The 18,654-nt window shown below is 43.1% G+C and overlaps 1 protein-coding gene across 1 annotated transcript; it reads left to right on the top strand.

The window, feature by feature from the left end:
• The first annotated feature begins 444 nt into the window (after nucleotides 1–444).
• On the top strand, nucleotides 445–18,654 carry MAPK13 (mitogen-activated protein kinase 13). Its single transcript, XM_081914503.1, has 12 exons — nucleotides 445–876; nucleotides 5,032–5,161; nucleotides 6,506–6,564; nucleotides 7,047–7,155; nucleotides 7,816–7,845; nucleotides 10,468–10,515; nucleotides 11,368–11,482; nucleotides 12,628–12,699; nucleotides 14,270–14,349; nucleotides 15,012–15,090; nucleotides 17,169–17,345; nucleotides 18,343–18,654. The coding sequence occupies exons 1-12, from the start codon at nucleotides 758–760 to the stop codon at nucleotides 18,420–18,422; spliced, it is 1,098 nt and encodes a 365-aa protein (XP_081770629.1). The 5' UTR covers nucleotides 445–757; the 3' UTR covers nucleotides 18,423–18,654.

Raw genomic sequence — 18,654 nt, 5'->3', positions numbered from 1 at the left:
TTCCCCAGTCTGCATCAGTACTGGAACTATTTTGAACTGTTTTCATTTTTATATCTGGAACCACTTTTAATTATTATATGTGTGTGCATGATTCTGCTTTAAAAAAACAACAACAACCAACACTTTTCTTTTACAGTTGTATCTGTTTTAATTGTGTGTAAGTGTTCGTTTTATTGTTGTAACCCACTCTGTGCTCTTATTGTGAAGGGCAGTTAAGAAATACACGCGCCCCCCCCCCATTTTATATAAATGGCAGCTGGAATCAAGCAGCTGGAATTTTGACGGCTGTTCTAAGATCTGATTATTCCTGTGCTTCCATAATTTTCCAGCCAAGGACAAAGTCTAATCTACACCATGTCTTCTCTAGCTCTTTCTCTCCCTCCCCTTTACCCTTTATGGAAACTGGCAATCAGGGATACGAGGGAAGTGTTTAATTGTAGCAGTAAAAACCTAATAGCCAAAAATGGTTGTTGTCTCTGCTGCTGGATACCTTTAAGGTAGAAAAGGTGAGTCCTCTGAAAGTGCCGGGAAAGAGGTGTGCCTAATTTGAAACCTGATGCCTCCTTCCTGGGCTGGTGTGTGGGCAGAGGAGGAGGGAAATGTAGCTCATTGAGCACAACAATAGCAGCTGAGACGGAAACCCACAGGTATTCCTTTTCCTAGAGGAGCTTTCAAGGTGGGGAGATTCCGGATTTGGCTCTCAATCTCCTCTTGGGGGCCCTGAGCACTGGAGGGTTCCACTCCAGACACACAGGAGATGAGCTTCCCCAGGAGAAGAGGCTTCTACAAGCAAGAAATAAACAAGACCGTCTGGGAGCTTCCTAGGAGATATACTTCTCTCAGCCCCGTGGGCTCTGGAGCTTATGGCTCTGTCTGGTGAGTGGCTTTTTTATGGATCCCAGGGCCCTTGGCAGATGGCGGCAGGGGGTGGGGTGGGGTGGAAGAGGGAGAGAGACTGGGGTACAGGACACTGGAAGCCTGGATTCTTGGGAGGAGTCAAGAGGAGGTCCTTCACTCTCCTCCATTATGGAGTGAAAGCAATTTGCATTTTGGTAAAGGTGCCTTCCTTCCTTCCGGCCATAGCCTGCGTCATTCCAAGTGTCAACAGATCAGCTCTAACGAGCTAGACATGTGGGGAAGGCTGCTTAATGTTCCATTGCTTCACTTCCTGCAAGGCCCCTTGTTGTTAATATTTCAGCTGTTTGGTGCCTTGGTTCATAAAGCACCAGCGCAAAATCTGAGTTTCTACATTGGAGGAAGAAGTTTCAGATTTGGCAGGTACAGACAGGCATCTAGGCTGCCAGCAGCTTTGCCAGTAGGGATGCATAGCCAATGACCAAGGCTGATCCAAATACATTTTGCTGCCTGAGGGGAAATAGCAAATGGTGCCCACTTGCCCACCCAGCACCACTGTCAAGGTGCATAGCGCCCCTGAGAGACTCAGAACTGGCATGTTTTATTTCAGACCAGGAAGTAGACAAATATAGTCGACCAAATGTAATCTACATCGGCCTATACAAAGACTGGTTGTTCTCCAGATACTTTGGACAGCAACACACATGCTGCCCAGTGGCTAGGAATGATGGGAGTTGTAGCCCAAAAGTGCTAGAGGGAATCCAGTTATCAAAGGCTGATCTACATTGCTAGGCCACTCATTTTTATATGACCAAAAATATGCCACCCATTTCAAATACCAAAGAACTGAGACAGGGCCAAAACTACCAACTAAAATGGAATGGCAGGCGAAATTATTTGACTGTGTAGAATTGGCAAAGATGACAGGAAAAATTAGGAACCAGACAAACCAAAAGTTTAACAAAGAATGGGATATATACAGATTATATTTAAAAGAACATTGTTCACATATGAAATCTTTGACATGCTTTGATTAACTTCTGCAATGTCATATGCTACAAAGATTATAGATAGTTTATGATAAGTTAAATGTCATACAATATGCAGTCAACAAGAAAACAAAGGACCCGTAGCAAGGAAGACAGAAGTCTCAACGTATGGAAGAACTTTATTTTATATGTAACATTTTATTTGATGTGTTTTGTTTTTTCTTTTGTTCTTTTTGTAGTGAGTGGATGCAATATTTAAATTCGATAAAGATTAAATTGGGGGGGGAGAGGGGAGAAACTGAATATTTGTTTCAGGGCAGTTAGATGACTTTAAAAGAGGATTAGACAAATTTATGGAGGATAAAGTCATCAGTGGCTACTAACCTTTATGGCTCTGTTCTCCCTCCACTGTCAGAGGCATTTTGCTGGCTACTGTGAGAACTTCATGCAGGACAAGGGGAGCCACTGGCTTGATGCAGTCGGCTCTTCTTACATTCTTATGTATATGCTTATGTTTGTTCATGTGTATGTATATGAATATATATATATTACTAGTTTATGCATGCATTTTTGAGCTGCTGCCCTTCACCCTTTGTCATTTGAGGCATCTGCCTCACTTTGCCTAATGGTAGGGAGCATATTAAAAACCATGCTCGACAATTAGATGCAGGCATTTTATGATGATTTACCCCCAGAACTTCAAGCAGGACAGAACTTGCAGTCAGTAAAGAATGGTGTAAAGTCAGACTCTTTCCATGTTACTTATTTGAAAGGCGGGCACATAAGATAGCCAGAGCATATAGAAAAATATAAAACAAATACAGTGGTACCTCGCGTTACGAACTTAATTTGTTCCAGGGGTCCGTCCTTAACCCGAAACCTTTCTTAACCTGAGGTGCACTTTCCTGAATGGGGCCACCCACTGCTGCTGTGCAGCTTGTGTACAATTTCCATTCTCATCCTGGGGCAAAGTTCGCAACCTGAGGTACTGCTTCTGGGTTAGCGGAGTTTGTAACCCGAAGCATTTGTAACCCGAGGTGTTTGTAACCCGAGGTACCACTGTACATGTTTGGAAATACGCATCGTGCTTGTTAGGGAGCCAGATTTGGTGGTGGCTTCAAGGCAAGTGTACCTCCCATGCCCTTGAATGGGTCCTGAGACATAAATCCTCCATTACGTTTTTAACCCTTGCTGGATCCAGGACCCCAAGAATCACAAGGGACTCAGATATCATGCAGGGTAACCCCCAAACTCACAACAATATTGTTGCCATCAGCAGATTGGGGAAGGGATTTTTTTTAAAAGAGACTGAAAAGGTTCTGGCACTAAAAAGAATACAAGATGTGTCTGTTGGGTCAAGCCATTCCAATCCCAATGGCCCATATAGCCTAGCATCCTGTTGTCACAGTGGCTGACCAGATGCCTGTGGGGAAACCACATGCAGGACCAAACACAAGAGCACTCTCTCAAAGCAGCTGATATCCAAAGGCACAATGGCTTTGACAGCAAAGGAAGAACATGTTTAAAATGTCAGAGCAGGCTGCTGAAAGGGACAGATTTCTTGGAGCTCAGCTGCTGCTGCAACTTCCTAGAGCCCAAGAATGCCTGCAAAGGACAGCCATCCTTTTATCACATATACTCATCAGGTGGAAGGAATTTGTGTGTGGTATTTTTGCATTTCTGCTGTGCTGGTTAATAAGCAGGCTATAACCAAGGGTGGATTCATGGTATTTACATAACGATAGCAATTGCCACATGATAACCTAGTAATCGTGTGCTGACTTGCTCTGAGCAACGTCTGGTGCGATATTTTGCAGGCACAGGACAATTCTACAGGCTGCATACACACAAAAAAATGTATACGCTCAGATTGCTTATAGGCGATTGTCTGTGTTGATTAAAAATTAAAAAGGAATGAAATGAAAACGTTTGTAACGCAAGTTCCAAGTCTACTTAGACATTAGGATTGCTGAGTACAAAATGGATGAGTCCCAAGCAGCATTTCTACTGTGAGGGCTGAGCAATCCAAACTGAATGAAATAGCACAACTCCCAGGCCACCTTATTCTGGAGAGGACCCCACCCCCCTTGCCTCACTCTGGAGTACCTTTTGGGGGATGGATTGGCAGCAGTGGTTATGGAACTGTAGCCTCAACCAAGTGACTTTACTCTAGCACTTAGCTGCAAGATTGTGAAAAGTATGACATCAGCCTTCAGGAATGGTTTATTAAATGAATAATTAGTTTATTGCATGGGATAGAGCACGACTGGCTCATTGGCTGATTGAATCCTTCCTGCATTTGGGGGACAATAATTAGTTGACATGGAACATTGTTGGAATATCTCTTTTTCCCATACTCATTCACATATTGCTTTGTTTAAAAAACACTTTTCAGACTTTTTCTTAAAACTGTATCCCAAGTTAATGATAATAGATGATGATTATGATAAATAAAGATACAGAATAACCACAAAAACATTAGAACCAGAGCAGAGGATACAAATACTTCAATAAAAATGCACATACAATGTGCACATGAACTTTCAGAGACAAAGATGTGTTACTTTGTTATATTGAAAACAGAAAAAGTGTCCCTTGGCATCTTACAGACCAGCAGATTTATTGTGGCATAAGCTTTTGAGATGCATGAAATGTTATCCTCAGCTGACAGATATAGGCACACAATCCTAAACCCACTTTATAGATATTGGGAAGAAAATTGATGTGGTTTGCATAATAATGCAAATCTACTTAAAATCCACACTTCTTGCAACAATACTCAAAGCTGAAATGCAGCTGTTCTTCAAAATTCACACTTCTGCAAATTTAGAGTGTGGTCCTCTAACCAAAGAAAGTGTACAAAAATGCATGTATTAGTGAAAATAACAAAATATGTACTAGAGAAAATTGTTTGCATAAAAGTTTGTGATAGTGGCAATGGCTTACAAAAATGTGTTTATTATGAGAAATGTTCACTAAATTGCTGGTGAATTTTTATGAGGACTTTAAAAAAAACAAAATTTCAGACTAATGCTGAACTGAAGAAATGAACTAAACTTAAGTCTGGGGAAATGAGAAACCAGTACTGATGGATTTGCCCATCCATACTTTCAAGTAAACATGCAGAAGCTCTCATAGCACTCCAACTTCATATCCTTCTGGGTTTCTCCTGCCTTATTTGCCACAGCTCAGCAATAGATAAGAAGACAGGGGAGAAAGTGGCAATCAAGAAGCTCTGCCGCCCATTCCAGTCTGAGATCTTTGCCAAGCGAGCATATCGTGAACTGACGCTGCTGAAGCACATGCAGCATGAGAATGTGAGTAACTCCTTCCCTTTGCTTGCTTACACACAGTTGTCTATGTCTTTCATGCACAGCCCTGGATGGAAGATGGAATTGAATATCGGAATCTATCTCCACCCAAGTTTTGGTAGTCAAAACAAAATCTGACCAAGTATGCAGTGTCAGAATTTGCATGCCCACCAGATTTTAGCCACATTCACACCATGCATGTAAAGCAGTATCATGCTGCTTTGGATTCCCCAAAATAATTCTGGGAGCTGTAGTTTCTCAAGGGTCCTCAGAGTTGTTAGGAGACCCCTGTTCCCCAGCCAGAGCTACAGTTCTCAAGAGTGGTTTAACCATCAGTCCCTCTTCACAGGGAACTCTGGACAGCCACAAGTTCTTCATCCCTGTATTAAACTTTGCTGCTGTACTAACCACGTTACTAGTTGGCAAAATCTTCATGAAGACTCATAAACGGATATGCCCTAGTCCTTATAGACAATGTAGAGGATGATGGTAAAAGAGCATGAGCTGATGACAGGTGACATCTAATAAATCTCCACCACAGCCCTTTTCCCCCTGCTTCTCTTCCACATGGCTGGCGCACTTAATTCAAGTGGGCAAAAAAGAGGAGCATGGCCTGTGCCAGTTAAATGTAGATCTGCTTAGGATCTCTAGTACTGTCGTGCCTTGGTTGACGAATGCCTTAGTAGTCGAATGTTTTGTCTCCTGCACGCCGCAAACCCGGAAGTGAGTGTTCCGAACGTTCTTTTGGAAGCTGAACGTCCGGCGGGGCTTCCGCAGCTTCTGATTGGCTGCAGGAAGTCGAATGTTTTGGAAGTCGAACGGACTTCTGGAACGGATTCCATTCGGCTTCCAAGGAATGACTGTATACCAAATGAAGAGGACAGGGAAATTGCAATATCCCACTTCTGGACTGCATACAATGCAGAGATGAAAATCCGCTTTCCTTCAGAATTCACACTCTGGTGGGGGTGGGGTGCAAGTTCATACTCTGCCAATGTTTACCATTTTGGGGAACAATCAGCTATGCTGGTGATATTCTAATAATGTGAGTAACTCCTGTTTTCTCAGCTTCAGGAAAGTTTTGGCTGTTGGGCATGTTCCAATCTCTTTTGCAAGTTTTGCAGTATTAGTATTCTAGCATCTGAAAATACACATTCTTTACTATTCCTGGTGTTAGTCCCTAGATTCAGGACTTGCATGAATACTGTACAGCATATAGTATAAAATCTGGGTTTCCACCCAATGCACGAACTGCCATTGAACCACGGCTTTGCTTCTGGTGGGGCACAGAACTCCTCTTCTACAGTGTGTCCTTAATAACATTAAATTCTGTGTCCCCTTTTACTGCAGGTCATTGGGTTACTTGATGTCTTCACTTCAGCTATGACCTTTGACGGATTCCAAGACTTGTAAGTTTGTACTTCCTTCCATAAAATGCAGCAAAGTTCTACTGCAGGATTTGCTTCTGGTACAATGTGTTAGTCTGTTGCCTGGTACTACAAAAATCAGCTGAATTCAGCCTGATTCCATTCCTCCTGAAATCAGTGACTGAATCTAAACCATTGCTTGTGTATACTCTGAAAAGAAGCCAATATGTACTAATTTCCATAGTTTATATACGAGTTGCAGAAGTCAGCTTTTTCTGGGTGCAGAATGTTATTTCTTCATTGCTGTTTTTATTTTATTTAAAAGCATATAAAAACCACTGAATGTTTTAAAAATATTAAAGTAGTATTAAAATTAGAATATGTGGCACTCCTGTCTTTCTCACTGTGATCAATGTTGCCATTTCTGATCCTGAAATAGAGGATAGTTCTCAGAAATGCAGGGACTTAGTATGTCAGTGACTGTCTTACTTTGAGATTCAGGGAATTGTTTTACTGTCTTATAGCTACCTGGTGATGCCATACATGCGGACAGATTTACAAAAGATAATGGGACATCAGTTCAGTGAAGAGAAGATTCAGTATCTAATCTACCAGGTGTTGAAAGGGTTGAAGGTAAGGGTTTGGAAAAAACCTCAGAGTAGGAATTTGATCCTGCTGAATTTTCCTTCATGTCTCTCTTCTGGCCTAAAAAGTAGATTCTGATATACTGGGCAAACTAGTTGCAAGTTCCTACATTTATAAAATGAATGCCTTTACAAGTCTGCTCATTATAAGAGTTCATAACCTTTCAGTCTCCCCATGTTGTAGCTGATAACTTAGCAAGTGGAATAAGGTACAAGGGTTATTGTTTTTCAGGACATAAAGGTCCTGATGTGTGATTATAAGAGGCTTAGTGGAAGTCTAGTATATAGCAGCTGAGTTTCTTAGCTCACCATTTTAGTTTGGTAGAAACTATGCAGACTGCTTTGATTTTTCTCAGAGCCACTGGGGGCAACTTAATTGTAAGTCAGCGATGGACAATTTGTGGCCCTCTAAATGTTGCTGGACTACAACTCCCATCATTCCAGACTCTGATCATTGGTCATGCTGGTTAAGGCTGATGTCCAAGTAACCTATGGTTGGTTGGCCAACACTGTTATAAGATGAAAGCAAGGGACATTTTCCATTACACAAGATCCTGGCAGATGATTGACTGTTGGGGGTTGGGTGGGAAAATACTTGTTCACAAATGACCAAACAGATGTTTGTGTTTTTTGTCTTTTTTAATTGCAGTATATTCATTCCGCTGGAATCATTCACAGGGTATGTGTCCCTTAACTTTCTTTAAAGCTGTTTCTCTTACAGCTTACAGTGCATTCTCCTGCACATGATACCTTTTCTGCCCTCAACCTTTTCAAATTCTCTTTTGATGTCCCTATTCGTATGCCAAAGACTACCAAATGATACCTAATGATATCTGCCTGCCTCTACCAGGGACATTATCCTCTGTCTCTTAGCTATGTGGAGAAGACAGTTGCTGGTTCCGCCCCAGCAGTGCGTTGCAATAAACCCAGAGCCAATACCATTATGCAGCCTGGCCACATTTGAGCTGCCACTATTCTGCCTTAGGGTGGCCTAAGGGATTGCTTCACTCCAACTGCAACTGCACTCCTCAGATGGGGCACTACTAAGTGTACCACATGCCTCAGAGCTGATCTTTGCTTGTACTAGAAATTGGGCTTTTAGTGTTGCAGCTCCAGTTCACTGGAATCAGTTGCCAGCCCAGATTAGACAGGCACTTCACTTTGTGACATTTAGGCACCTGCTGAGGTCACTGTTGTTTAAGGAGGCTTTCCCTGAGGTGTGACCCAGTCATTTATGGAATATTAATTGCACATCTGTCAGAATGATTTCATTGTTTTGCTTTGATGGCTTCAGGCTGTGAAGTGCTCAGCACATTTGTAAAATAAATAAAAGAGAAGGCCAGGTTCCTCCACCTTTATAAGAGTTGTGGAGAAGAGGAAACCTCAGCAGGCGTGGCTTGTTGTTTAAGCTCCTCCCACTGTGCCGCCTGAAGCAGGTTGCTCGCTTCGCCCTGCTGCGTTGCAGGGTGGCATTTTTCTGCCACTTAGCTGCACTTTCTTCAGCTCTTACCTCACACACTCCAAGGGCAAGTCCTGGACACAGAGCTGTGAGGGCCTCTAGTTCCTCCCTCGAAAAATATTTCAGAAACTGCCTGAGGAAAATGCATTGCACATCACCTGAAAATACATCACTACCCAGAGCCTCTTCCACACCCTCATGCCAGCTTTCAACACAGAACGTTTTTGAAGACAACATCCCAAAATGCAGAGAAATAGCAGGTCTAAATTAGAGGGAGGGAGAGCCTTCTGTCACATTAAACAAGGCTAGATACCTGTCTAGTTTTAAGTGCAGAACAGAATCTTTTACCTCCCCCAAACCACAAAAGTGGTTAAACAGTTTTTTACAGCAGTCCTTTCCATGTCTACTCAGAGCAGAGTGGGACTAACTTCTAGGTCAGTGCATACAGGCTTGCAGCCTTATAGAAGAAACCTATACTCACATTTGGCCAGAGACCAGATATATGTTTCCCCCATACGGTGGAACAGCTGCTATATCCAAAGGGTGCTCAGCATGGGAAGGGAGTGGGAAAAGACACAACACAAAAAATATGAAAAGGGTTGTAAAGTGATTTACAGGTTTCCATAGAACATGAAAAATGGAACAACAAACTTCCTTTTAAATCTGTGTCAGCTCAAATGTTAGAAAATTCTATAAAGCGAGCATTATGCTGTTACCTGACCCCTGTAAAGTTAAATAGGATCGACACTTCCATCTCAAATGTGGCCAAAAGAGGACTTATTTCTTATCAGGAGGTCTACCTTTTTTGGACATAAGCCTTCAATAAAACTAGAGTGATAACACAACAATCACTATACCCTTTCCCACAAATTAGCCTCATTAAATATTTTTGATGATTCAATGAGAAAAATTTTTGCCCAGAGACTGATAATCTTACTATCAACAGCAGCTACATTAACATGAACAAAATAATTGGAAAAAGTTCCATTTGAATTTATTGGAAGTTTGTTACCAAGAAATCTGGGCAACTGCTTTGATGGAAAAACTAATGCGTAAAACGAAAGCATTAAGAAAAGCAAAAGAGTCAAGAGAAATATGGTATTGTTTTATTGAATTCGTTTCTAGCAAAAAAAAAACCTAATTTATTTCACCTTGAACTCATGGTAAATTATGGATAACTGACCTTGGCTGATGGTATTTTCTTCTTTCAGTCTGATTCTCTTCTTCTTTAGCTTTCCCTTCTTTGCTGTTGTTGTCCTGATGGTAATTTACACTGTGCTCTTGACCTTTTATTAATTGTATGGTAACTTATCTGCAATCTGTTATTGCTCCATTACATTTGTTAGCCTATAAAACACAATACATACGCTTTAAAAAAAGAACCTCAGGAGGAAACTGGATACACAGTACATATAGCTGCTGTGTTCACATTCACATTCAGCTGCAACAAGCCATATCTCTTTTTTCATACACACAATTAGAGATGGGTTGGGGCAGTTGAGTCTATTTACTTTTCACAACCTGGCATTTCCCATGCTATTCTTGGTTTTGTCACTTATCTGAAAAAGCTGTTACTTTTGTAAACTGAAACATTATATCTTGATTTTTGAAAGTGCCTAATTCATTGATTTTTATTTAAAGACAAGGGATGCCACCAACATGCCTGGAAACTCTGCCTGAGCCCAAAAATCAAGAGTCATGCCAATGGGGACACCCACAGGTGGCATGGATTGGGGGGAGGTGTTTGCATATCTGCATGTGCCAAGCTGGGTGTGCGTGTCTGTGTCTGTGTCTGCCACATTGACTTGCAGGCTTATTTCCTGGCCTTTCTGTGTTTTGCAGGATCTGAAGCCTGGTAATTTGGCAGTCAATGAAGATTGTGAACTAAAGGTAGGAATACTTTTCAAAAGTATGAGGCATGTAGCAAGCAAGATTGGTTTGATGGCGCTTTTTCTGAATCAGCAACCACATCAGATGTGTGGTTAGTTGGAAGTACATCTGACTGATTTCAGTGGAACTTACCCCAAAGATTACTTAAAATTGCAGATTAGATAGAGACCCAATTTTGAATATTTGTTTATGTATGCTGCTGAATTTGAAGCAAGTGGTTCAGAGTGCAAATCCAGGGAAATTCTGATGTAGTTTCATTTATATTCAATCTTTGTTGGTTTAAAATCAACATAGATATACAAAGAAAACTTAGAAAAAGAAAAAGAAAGAAAAACACAGGACATCACTTACAGATAAAATAATAAAGAAAATAGTACAGTACATCACGAATACACAAAAATATTTCAGCCCCCAGTTTTAGAGTTGCACAATGGCACCTAAAATTATTCTCCATCATCGGTACTCTCTTTCACTGACAGATGGCTTTGGGACGGTAACAGGGACTGACCATAGTCCATGCCCCTGATTCATATCATCTAGGTTTAAAAACCATTTGGAATATAGATACTGACTCAGCAAGATTCTTGAGAAATGTATTTGATCTGGTTTTATGCTGCCAGCTTAAAAAAGAAACCCTGTTAGTTCTTATGTGTGATAGAGAAGATGTTTGTTATCAATAGGAATATATTGCTTCTAGTGTAAGAGTTTTGTGTCCAGATGATATTACAGGGTGTGCTGGTGATGCAGAATAGTCCTAGAAAAGACAAAGTCTTCCCTTTATTGAAGGTTGGTGAGTCTGCTCTGTGGTTCCTTCATTATATCTCACCATTTTTGTGTGTGTGTGTGCTGTAGATCTTGGACTTTGGCTTGGCAAGGCATACAGACTCTGAGATGACAGGCTATGTTGTGACCCGCTGGTACAGAGCCCCAGAAGTGATCCTGAACTGGATGCATTACAATCAGACTGGTGGGTGAAAGAATTTCCTTGTTCGACTGGTGGGGGAACTTTTCTCATTAGAATGCGGGTCTCCTTAGACGGATTCTTAAGATTTCAGAAATAATGCCACCTGATAAACAAGTACAATATAATTCCCTTATACCTCCTCTCAGTGCTTTTTTTTTCTAAAAAAAAATGTTTAGGGGGTACTCTCATTTTGACTCAAGAAAATCACCATTTTATAGTTCAAATCAGGAAAAATAAATACAGTAAATGGACAAAAGGCCACCATCAGGGGTAGCAACGGAACTAATGATTTACTGTGCTAGAGAAGAGACTACCAGTAATTTTTTTTTAAAAAAGTTTCTTCTCCCGTTTAGGGGGTATGCGTACCCCCGCGTACCCACGGGGAAAAAAGCACTGCCTCCTCTGGTTCAAAGATGCATCTGCTTAAAATGTGTACAAACCAGATAGCACAACCCTATATTACATTGTGAACTGCCCTGAGACCTGCGGGCATAGGGTAGTATACAAATTTAATAAATAAAATAATAAATAATACTGTACATGTTTACTTAGAAGTCAGCCCCACTCTGTCCAATGGTGCACATTCCTGAATAAATGTGCATAGGATTGCAGCTTGAACTAATTTTCTCCCCTTATACAGCCCATGAGCTAGTGTTCAGGACCTGGAAGAGGGCAGAACAAGAGCGGAACAGGCCATAAAAAGACCGCAACGGGGAGAGGCGGGTTTACGCACGCTCCCCAGATGCACACAGAGGCCAGGAATGCAATCCGTGCACAACTCAGGGGTTGCCTATGTGCCACTATGCACTGTATTCTCAGAGAAGCTAACAAGAGTGAGTAGCTTCTTAGCCTGAGTTATGGCAATAAGCACAGGTGTTTCTGATGCAGCTGCTTCCGCTGCTATCCCTATTAGAAAAAGCTTGTGTTGCATTAATCTGCACTAGTCATTGTCTGCAATCATCCCTGCACACACTCCACTATCTCCTTCAAGAGACAGGAAGTGAAAATATTCAGTAAGACCCCAGAGGAGGAATAGGACATACAAAGCATTGTTGCGGGAAATTATTTATTTATTTCGAACCCTTGTTTAAAAGAAGGGTTTTATGAGCCATTCAGTCACCTCCTCCTGTGTTTCTTCTCCTCAACAGTGGACATCTGGTCTGTTGGCTGTATCATGGCAGAAATGTTGACTGGGAAAACTCTCTTTAAGGGTAAAGACTGTATCCTTCTCTAACTATGACCTGTAGGGGTGGGTTAAATGCGTTCGTTGAGGGTGTGATGGAGGCTGATACTCTCGGTGTATGGACTAAAAATATAAATGATGGGAAATAGGAATCCTTGTGGCAGGAGGTACAGACAACTCCCCATTTACGTGAAATCTATTTGAGTGCAACCATGCACACACATGGTGCCGGGACCCTGGAAGTGGGACCCGGAAATGGGGAGCACCCTGGAGAGTTCTCCTGGCCTGCGAGGAGACCTGTTGCAGAGTCTGAAAAGGACATCCTCCTTGGCCTCCAGGGAAGGTCTCATGAGCCAGAGGCGCCAAGGGGCTTTGCTGAGGCTGCTCAGCCTTCCCAGCTAACAGCTGACATGCAGGGTAGCGCAGCCACCACTGCTGCTTCCCCTCACCTGAGCAGCCTCAACAAAACCCCGCTGCCCCTCCGGCTCATGAGGTGACCCTCCCCAGAGTGTGAACAGAATGTCCTCTTCAGGCTCTGGGGAGGGTCTCCGCACAATCTGGAGGCTTGGTGGGGCTGCTCAGCTGATATGCAGGAAAGCTTCCCCGCATGTCAGCTAAACATGCCCCACTGCCCCTCCAGCTCCTCTGAATCCCACCACTGGAGGAAGCTGATTATGTGGGGATGGGAGATAGAGCCTTCTCGGTGGTGGCACTACATTAATGGAATTCCCTCCCTTAGGAAGGCAAGAAGCACAATCCTATTCATGTCTACTCATTTCTGAGTAGTCTCATTGAGTTCAGTCAGGCTTATAATGCATATAGCATTGTAATCATAAAAGGTAAAGGTAAAGGTACCCCTGCCCGTACGGGCCAGTCTTGCCAGACTCTGGGGTTGTGCGCCCATCTCACTCAAGAGGCCAGGGGCCAGCGCTGTCCGAAGACACTTCCGGGTCACGTGGCCAGCGTGACATCGCTGCTCTGGTGAGCCAGAGCCGCACACGGAAACGCCGTTTACCTTCCCGCTGGTAAGCGGTCCCTATTTATCTACTTGCACCCGAGGGTGCTTTCGAACTGCTAGGTTGGCAGGCGCTGGGACCGAGAAGCGGGAGCGCACCCCGCCGCGGGGATTCGAACCGCCGACCTTTCGATCGGCAAGCCCTAGGCGCTGAGGCTTTAACCCACAGCGCCACCCGCGTCCCCATTGTAATCATAGTTGTGTGCTATTACTGTTATTGTTGGTGTCACTGTAAGCACCCCAAAGTAGCCATTGTACAAAAGATAATATAAAAATGCACAATAATGCGGGTGGGTGGGGGGTGGAATTGGGTATTTCAGATATAAGTTGAGGCTCTGAAACTCAACGTATTATCCAAAGGTTGTAGATTGTAGCCACCGTTATCACTATGAATCAGTAAACGGGAAAGTCTCACCATCTGTTAGTCTAGCAAGGATAAAATCAGGGTGGTGGAGGCGAACCTCTGTGGTGAAAGAATAAAATAGAAACGCATTAATAAATAGATATATAGATGTAACTTGTGCAGGTGCTTTGACACTTACGTTCCAAAATTTGAGCCTTTGTTTTAATAAACCTTAACTTAGCCTGCCAGATTTAGATCAGCTGACTCAGATCTTGAAAGTGACAGGAAGCCCCGGAGAAGAATTTGTGCAAAAGCTGGAAGACAAAGCGGTAAGAAAATTGCATCAGACGCTTCTCTCACTTTTGTGCTTGGCCTCGCCCACTATTCGCATACGGTCCTTAGAATGTGGGGCTTGCTCTGTTCGCCCCCATGTGGACTGGATTTTGTGCTCTCACAGTTGCAAAGGAACTTAAAGGAGACACATGCAAAGACGAAAATGCTGTATTGGAAGATCTCTACACCTGTTTGGGATGTAGTGAAACAAAGACTGGCAACCAGAACTCCTTGAGCTAATCATTTGCTGTGTGACTTAGAACACATTGTATTTCTGTACTTAAGTTTACCTAACAGTGCAACCCTTTACATCTTTATTCAGTCTCACTACGTACAGTGTGGCTTACTCCCTCGTAAGCATGTTTAGAACTGCACCAAATTACTTGCTTGAAGAAGGGAAAGATAAACAGGCAATTATTGCAGAAAGGGAGCTGCTGGAATTAAGAGCAAAATAGAGGAGGCATTAATAACTGGTAGAATTACTACTGTGTCCTATTTACAGATATGTTGGCCATTGTAAACTACTGCTCAAGTTAAAAGCTGACTGCATGTGTGAGTCTTTGGTTCCCCAACAATATATAAACTATTTAATATTGCTCCTTACACTTTCCGGTTGTGGGGCATTTGAATGCCTGTCTGAAAGTCTTGTTTCTTTCAGGCAAAAAGCTACATCCAGTCGCTTCCCAAGATCCCTAAAATGGATTTATCTCTCCTTTTCCCCAAAGCTAATCCTTTGGGTAAGTAGACACATTTTCCCTGACTCCACAGAACCTGCATTTAATGCTTCACTTTTAGTAAGGCTGGCCGAGCAAAGAATTCTTTTACAATAGAGGAGATGCAACTCTGCTGGAGTAATCATCATTTTCTGTAGTGTTTTGATGATGATGACAAATGAAAGGGAAAAAATCCCTTAAAACAGGGTGGTGGGATGCCAAGGCCAACAGGGCTCTGGCAATTTCAAAAGTGGTATTGGATGGGGATATTCAGCAGCCTGAACACATCACGCAAGCTACACCTTAAAGATGCAAGTTAGCGATTGTTCCAAATTGCTCTGTGCAACAAAGGGATCTTATTGTACTATTCCTGTCATGATTTGGGGGGCAGGATTCTACTAACAGGCCCTGCCAGCACAAGGACTTTCACTAGTTCTGCAGGGCTTCCCCCCCTCGCCTACTCACTGCCATTGACTATGGAGTGGCGTCATGAGAACCCCTTGAACTAGAGGCGGAGCTAGCTGCTCTGGCATGCACACCCTGCACCCGGGGGCGGGGCTAGCTGCCCGCAGGGGCGGAGCAAGTGTCCCGGGGGGGTGCAGCGAGCAGAGAGTGTCCCAGGGGGACAGCGTGATGTCACTCCCCCTCAGGGATGGCACCTGGGGTGGACCACACCCACCACACACCCCTTCCTCTGCCACTGCATGGAACTGAAGGGAGTGAGCACCTGGGGGAGAAGAGGGCAGGTTGTTCCATCAGGCAACCTGAAATGCTTGCACCATCAAAGCAGTCTGCTTAGCACCACATTGAAGTCTTCCTATAATATCAAGACAAGGAAATATTTCTGTACGTAGCTGTGAACTGAAGCTTTTGAACTCTGTGTGTGAATCGTCCTTGTTGAATTCCCTCCACTCCTTCTATGTAGGTTGCAGATGAGAAGAAGCACTGTGCTTCCAAAACGGGCTGAGAAGTAAAACTGAGAAGGAAACGGTCTTGACAGATTGGTTAACATCTGGGTTTCCTGCCTTCCTGTTTTCTAAGCCTAGTTTAGCTGTCTTTTTCTGTGTGCAGCTTACCTCTTTTCTGCACAATTTGAGATGAGTGAGGCTGAAAGGGAATTTAAAATGCGAAATAACCCTCTGCTGGAACGTTTTGATTATTTACCTTAACTCTCCCCACCCCCATCCCATTATGCAACACTCCCCATATATGTGATCACATGGAGAAACATCACACATGATCCAGTGGATCACAGATATAGTCGGCAGAAGAGATGGGGGAGAAATTTATTCTGTTTGCGTTTAGAGGCAAACCTACTTAATCCTCACGTTCCAAAACAATACAGAAACTGAAACACAGCAATTTGTCAATACTCACACTTCTCCAAATTTTGAGTGACCGTGGACCAGTCACTGCCTCTCACCCTCACAGCGTTGGAGATAAATAAATCATCCTACTTCACCTAAATTATTGAGTAAAATGCAAGCACGATTTTTGGGGGGCGGGGTGGGGGTTGTTTGAGCCAAACTACTTGGTGATGCTGTAAATCTCAGAATGGTTGTGGGGCTGGACTGATGTAGTTTCACCACGGAAACTAAGTATGTCTGGGACTGTGCAATACTTTGAAGAAGACTGAGAGCAGATACGAAAGGCAAGTTGTCGCATCTGAAGGGCTGTCACTTGGAAGTGGGAACCAGCTTGTTTTTTCTACTTTGGGGTAGGACCTGAACCAAGGGCTCCAGCCAGGGATTCTTTAGCTATGATTCCTGTGTTATAGGGGGCTGGGCTCCTGGGGTCCTTTTCTACTCTACAATTCTGTGAGTCTATGAATGGGCTACCTCTTTTGGAATATGCATTTTCTCTCCTTTCAGTGATGTATGTGACTACCATCTTCTGTGCTACTTCAGTGGGGGGTGAGATTCAATATAATAATGAAAACCATTTTTGGCTCCGTCTGATGAGCTGATGCAATCAGCCATGGGAAAGTGCCTCAGAGGCCAAGCATCCCTTTTGGTTTTCGGCACATTACTCTCTCGGGCTCATCCTAGTCTTAAGCATTATTGCCCTAATTTACCTAGCTCCGTTTCCCTCCTTTCTTGCAGCAGTGGACTTGCTTGACAAAATGCTGCAGCTGGATGTGGGAAAGCGTCTGACGGCCACCCAAGCTCTGGCTCACGCTTACTTTGACCCATACAGAGACATCGAGGAAGAGACAGAGGCGCAGCACTCCTATGATGACTCCACAGAGGCCGAAAAGCTTTCGATCAATGAATGGAGAAGTAAGTTCAGCTCGATAGCTTTGCAACCATGAGTGCAAGAAGTCTCTTGGGGAAAGGTAGGCACCTTCTCCACCCTCACATGCTATTTGGAGACATCTGGCTGTCATGGAAGTCCAGCAAGCCAGACTTTCCCTCATTTATTTCACTTCTGCCTTTCAACCGGCCGACTCCTTAAACAAGAGGAACCTCAGAAGTTTCTGCTTAGCTTCAGACCCAGGCAGCAATGACAGCCAACTGCATCTCCTCATCACTGTGAGGCAGATTTCATCTCATCCACCCTTTTGTCCTTCTAGGCCTAAGGCTGTAGTATGAGGAATCGGCTTGGAATGAGGGAGGAGAGTGATCCTTGGGCTGTTGTGTCCAAAGGACACAGTCAAAATCCAAGTTCCAAATTAGAAAGGGAGACAGAAAGAAAAGGCAAGTAGCACGAAATAAACAGCCTAGCCAGACCAAAGAATATTAAAAAGGCATTACATGCCATAAACAGCATGGGCCTCTCATATTCATCAGACAATAGTTTTCTACAGCATCCTATTGAACTTTAAAATCATTTGAGCCAGGGCATGGGGGGTGCTGGCCATGGGGAGCTGGATATGCCCGTTTGGCATCTTGTGGCAGTGTGTTCAGCATGTAGGTCAGAAAACCGGAAAACATGCAACAGGAATGTAGCCTTAATGAATTTGCTATGCCGAACATGCCTGACTCCATTCACCTATGCTTTTATGCCTTTTATCATCTTTGCAGCTCTTTTCACAACACTCAAATGAATTTTTTCCCATTCTAAAGCACAATTTTGAAATGCATCATTCCACGTGTTCTCAGGCCTCAAAATTTATGAAAATGCCCCATTATAGAGTCTTGTATACATCTGAGTTCCTTTCCCTGAGAATCACAGTTTTATGTTGTAAAGTAATGCACTAAGTAACCATTAAAACGTTCGGTGTACATACGGTAGATTGATCACAAATGCAAACATGTCTTTTGCTTCTCTTTCAAGGGCATATTTACAACGATATACTGTCATTCAGTCCAATCGCACGGAAGGACTCCAAGAGGAGAAGCGGTATGACATTGTAAGCTCTGTCCTATCTGATGCTGAGACACCTTTCCTATGAGAAAATGCACATCAATATTTTGACCCCAATAAAGAACAAATGTTAATCAGCATGGAAAAGCCTATGTACGTAGAACACAAGGACAATGAGTGTATTAGGGGAGTTCCAGCTTAGCCGGAAGGCCAAAACTGCACCAGGAACATCTTTCAATGCCAAAAATTAATATGCTTCTCATTAAAGCTCTTTGTGATAAA

Source organism: Podarcis melisellensis, assembly GCF_964234715.1.
Source record: "Podarcis melisellensis genome assembly, chromosome: 6".
Taxonomy (NCBI): domain Eukaryota; kingdom Metazoa; phylum Chordata; class Lepidosauria; order Squamata; family Lacertidae; genus Podarcis; species Podarcis melisellensis.
Note: the sequence above shows the minus strand (reverse complement) of the source record. Positions and strands in the feature narration are given on the sequence as shown.

What these genes read in the sequence shown, in the direction of transcription:
- MAPK13 (XM_081914503.1), top strand. Translation starts at nt 758, where the DNA reads ATGAGCTTCCCCAGGAGAAGAGGCTTCTACAAGCAAGAAATAAACAAG. An exon ending in ATGAAGATTGTGAACTAAAG is followed by an intron (nt 10,516 to 11,367) that starts GTAGGAATACTT and finishes TGTGTGCTGTAG; the next exon opens with ATCTTGGACTTTGGCTTGGC. An exon ending in TCTCTTTAAGGGTAAAGACT is followed by an intron (nt 12,700 to 14,269) that starts GTATCCTTCTCT and finishes TTAGCCTGCCAG; the next exon opens with ATTTAGATCAGCTGACTCAG.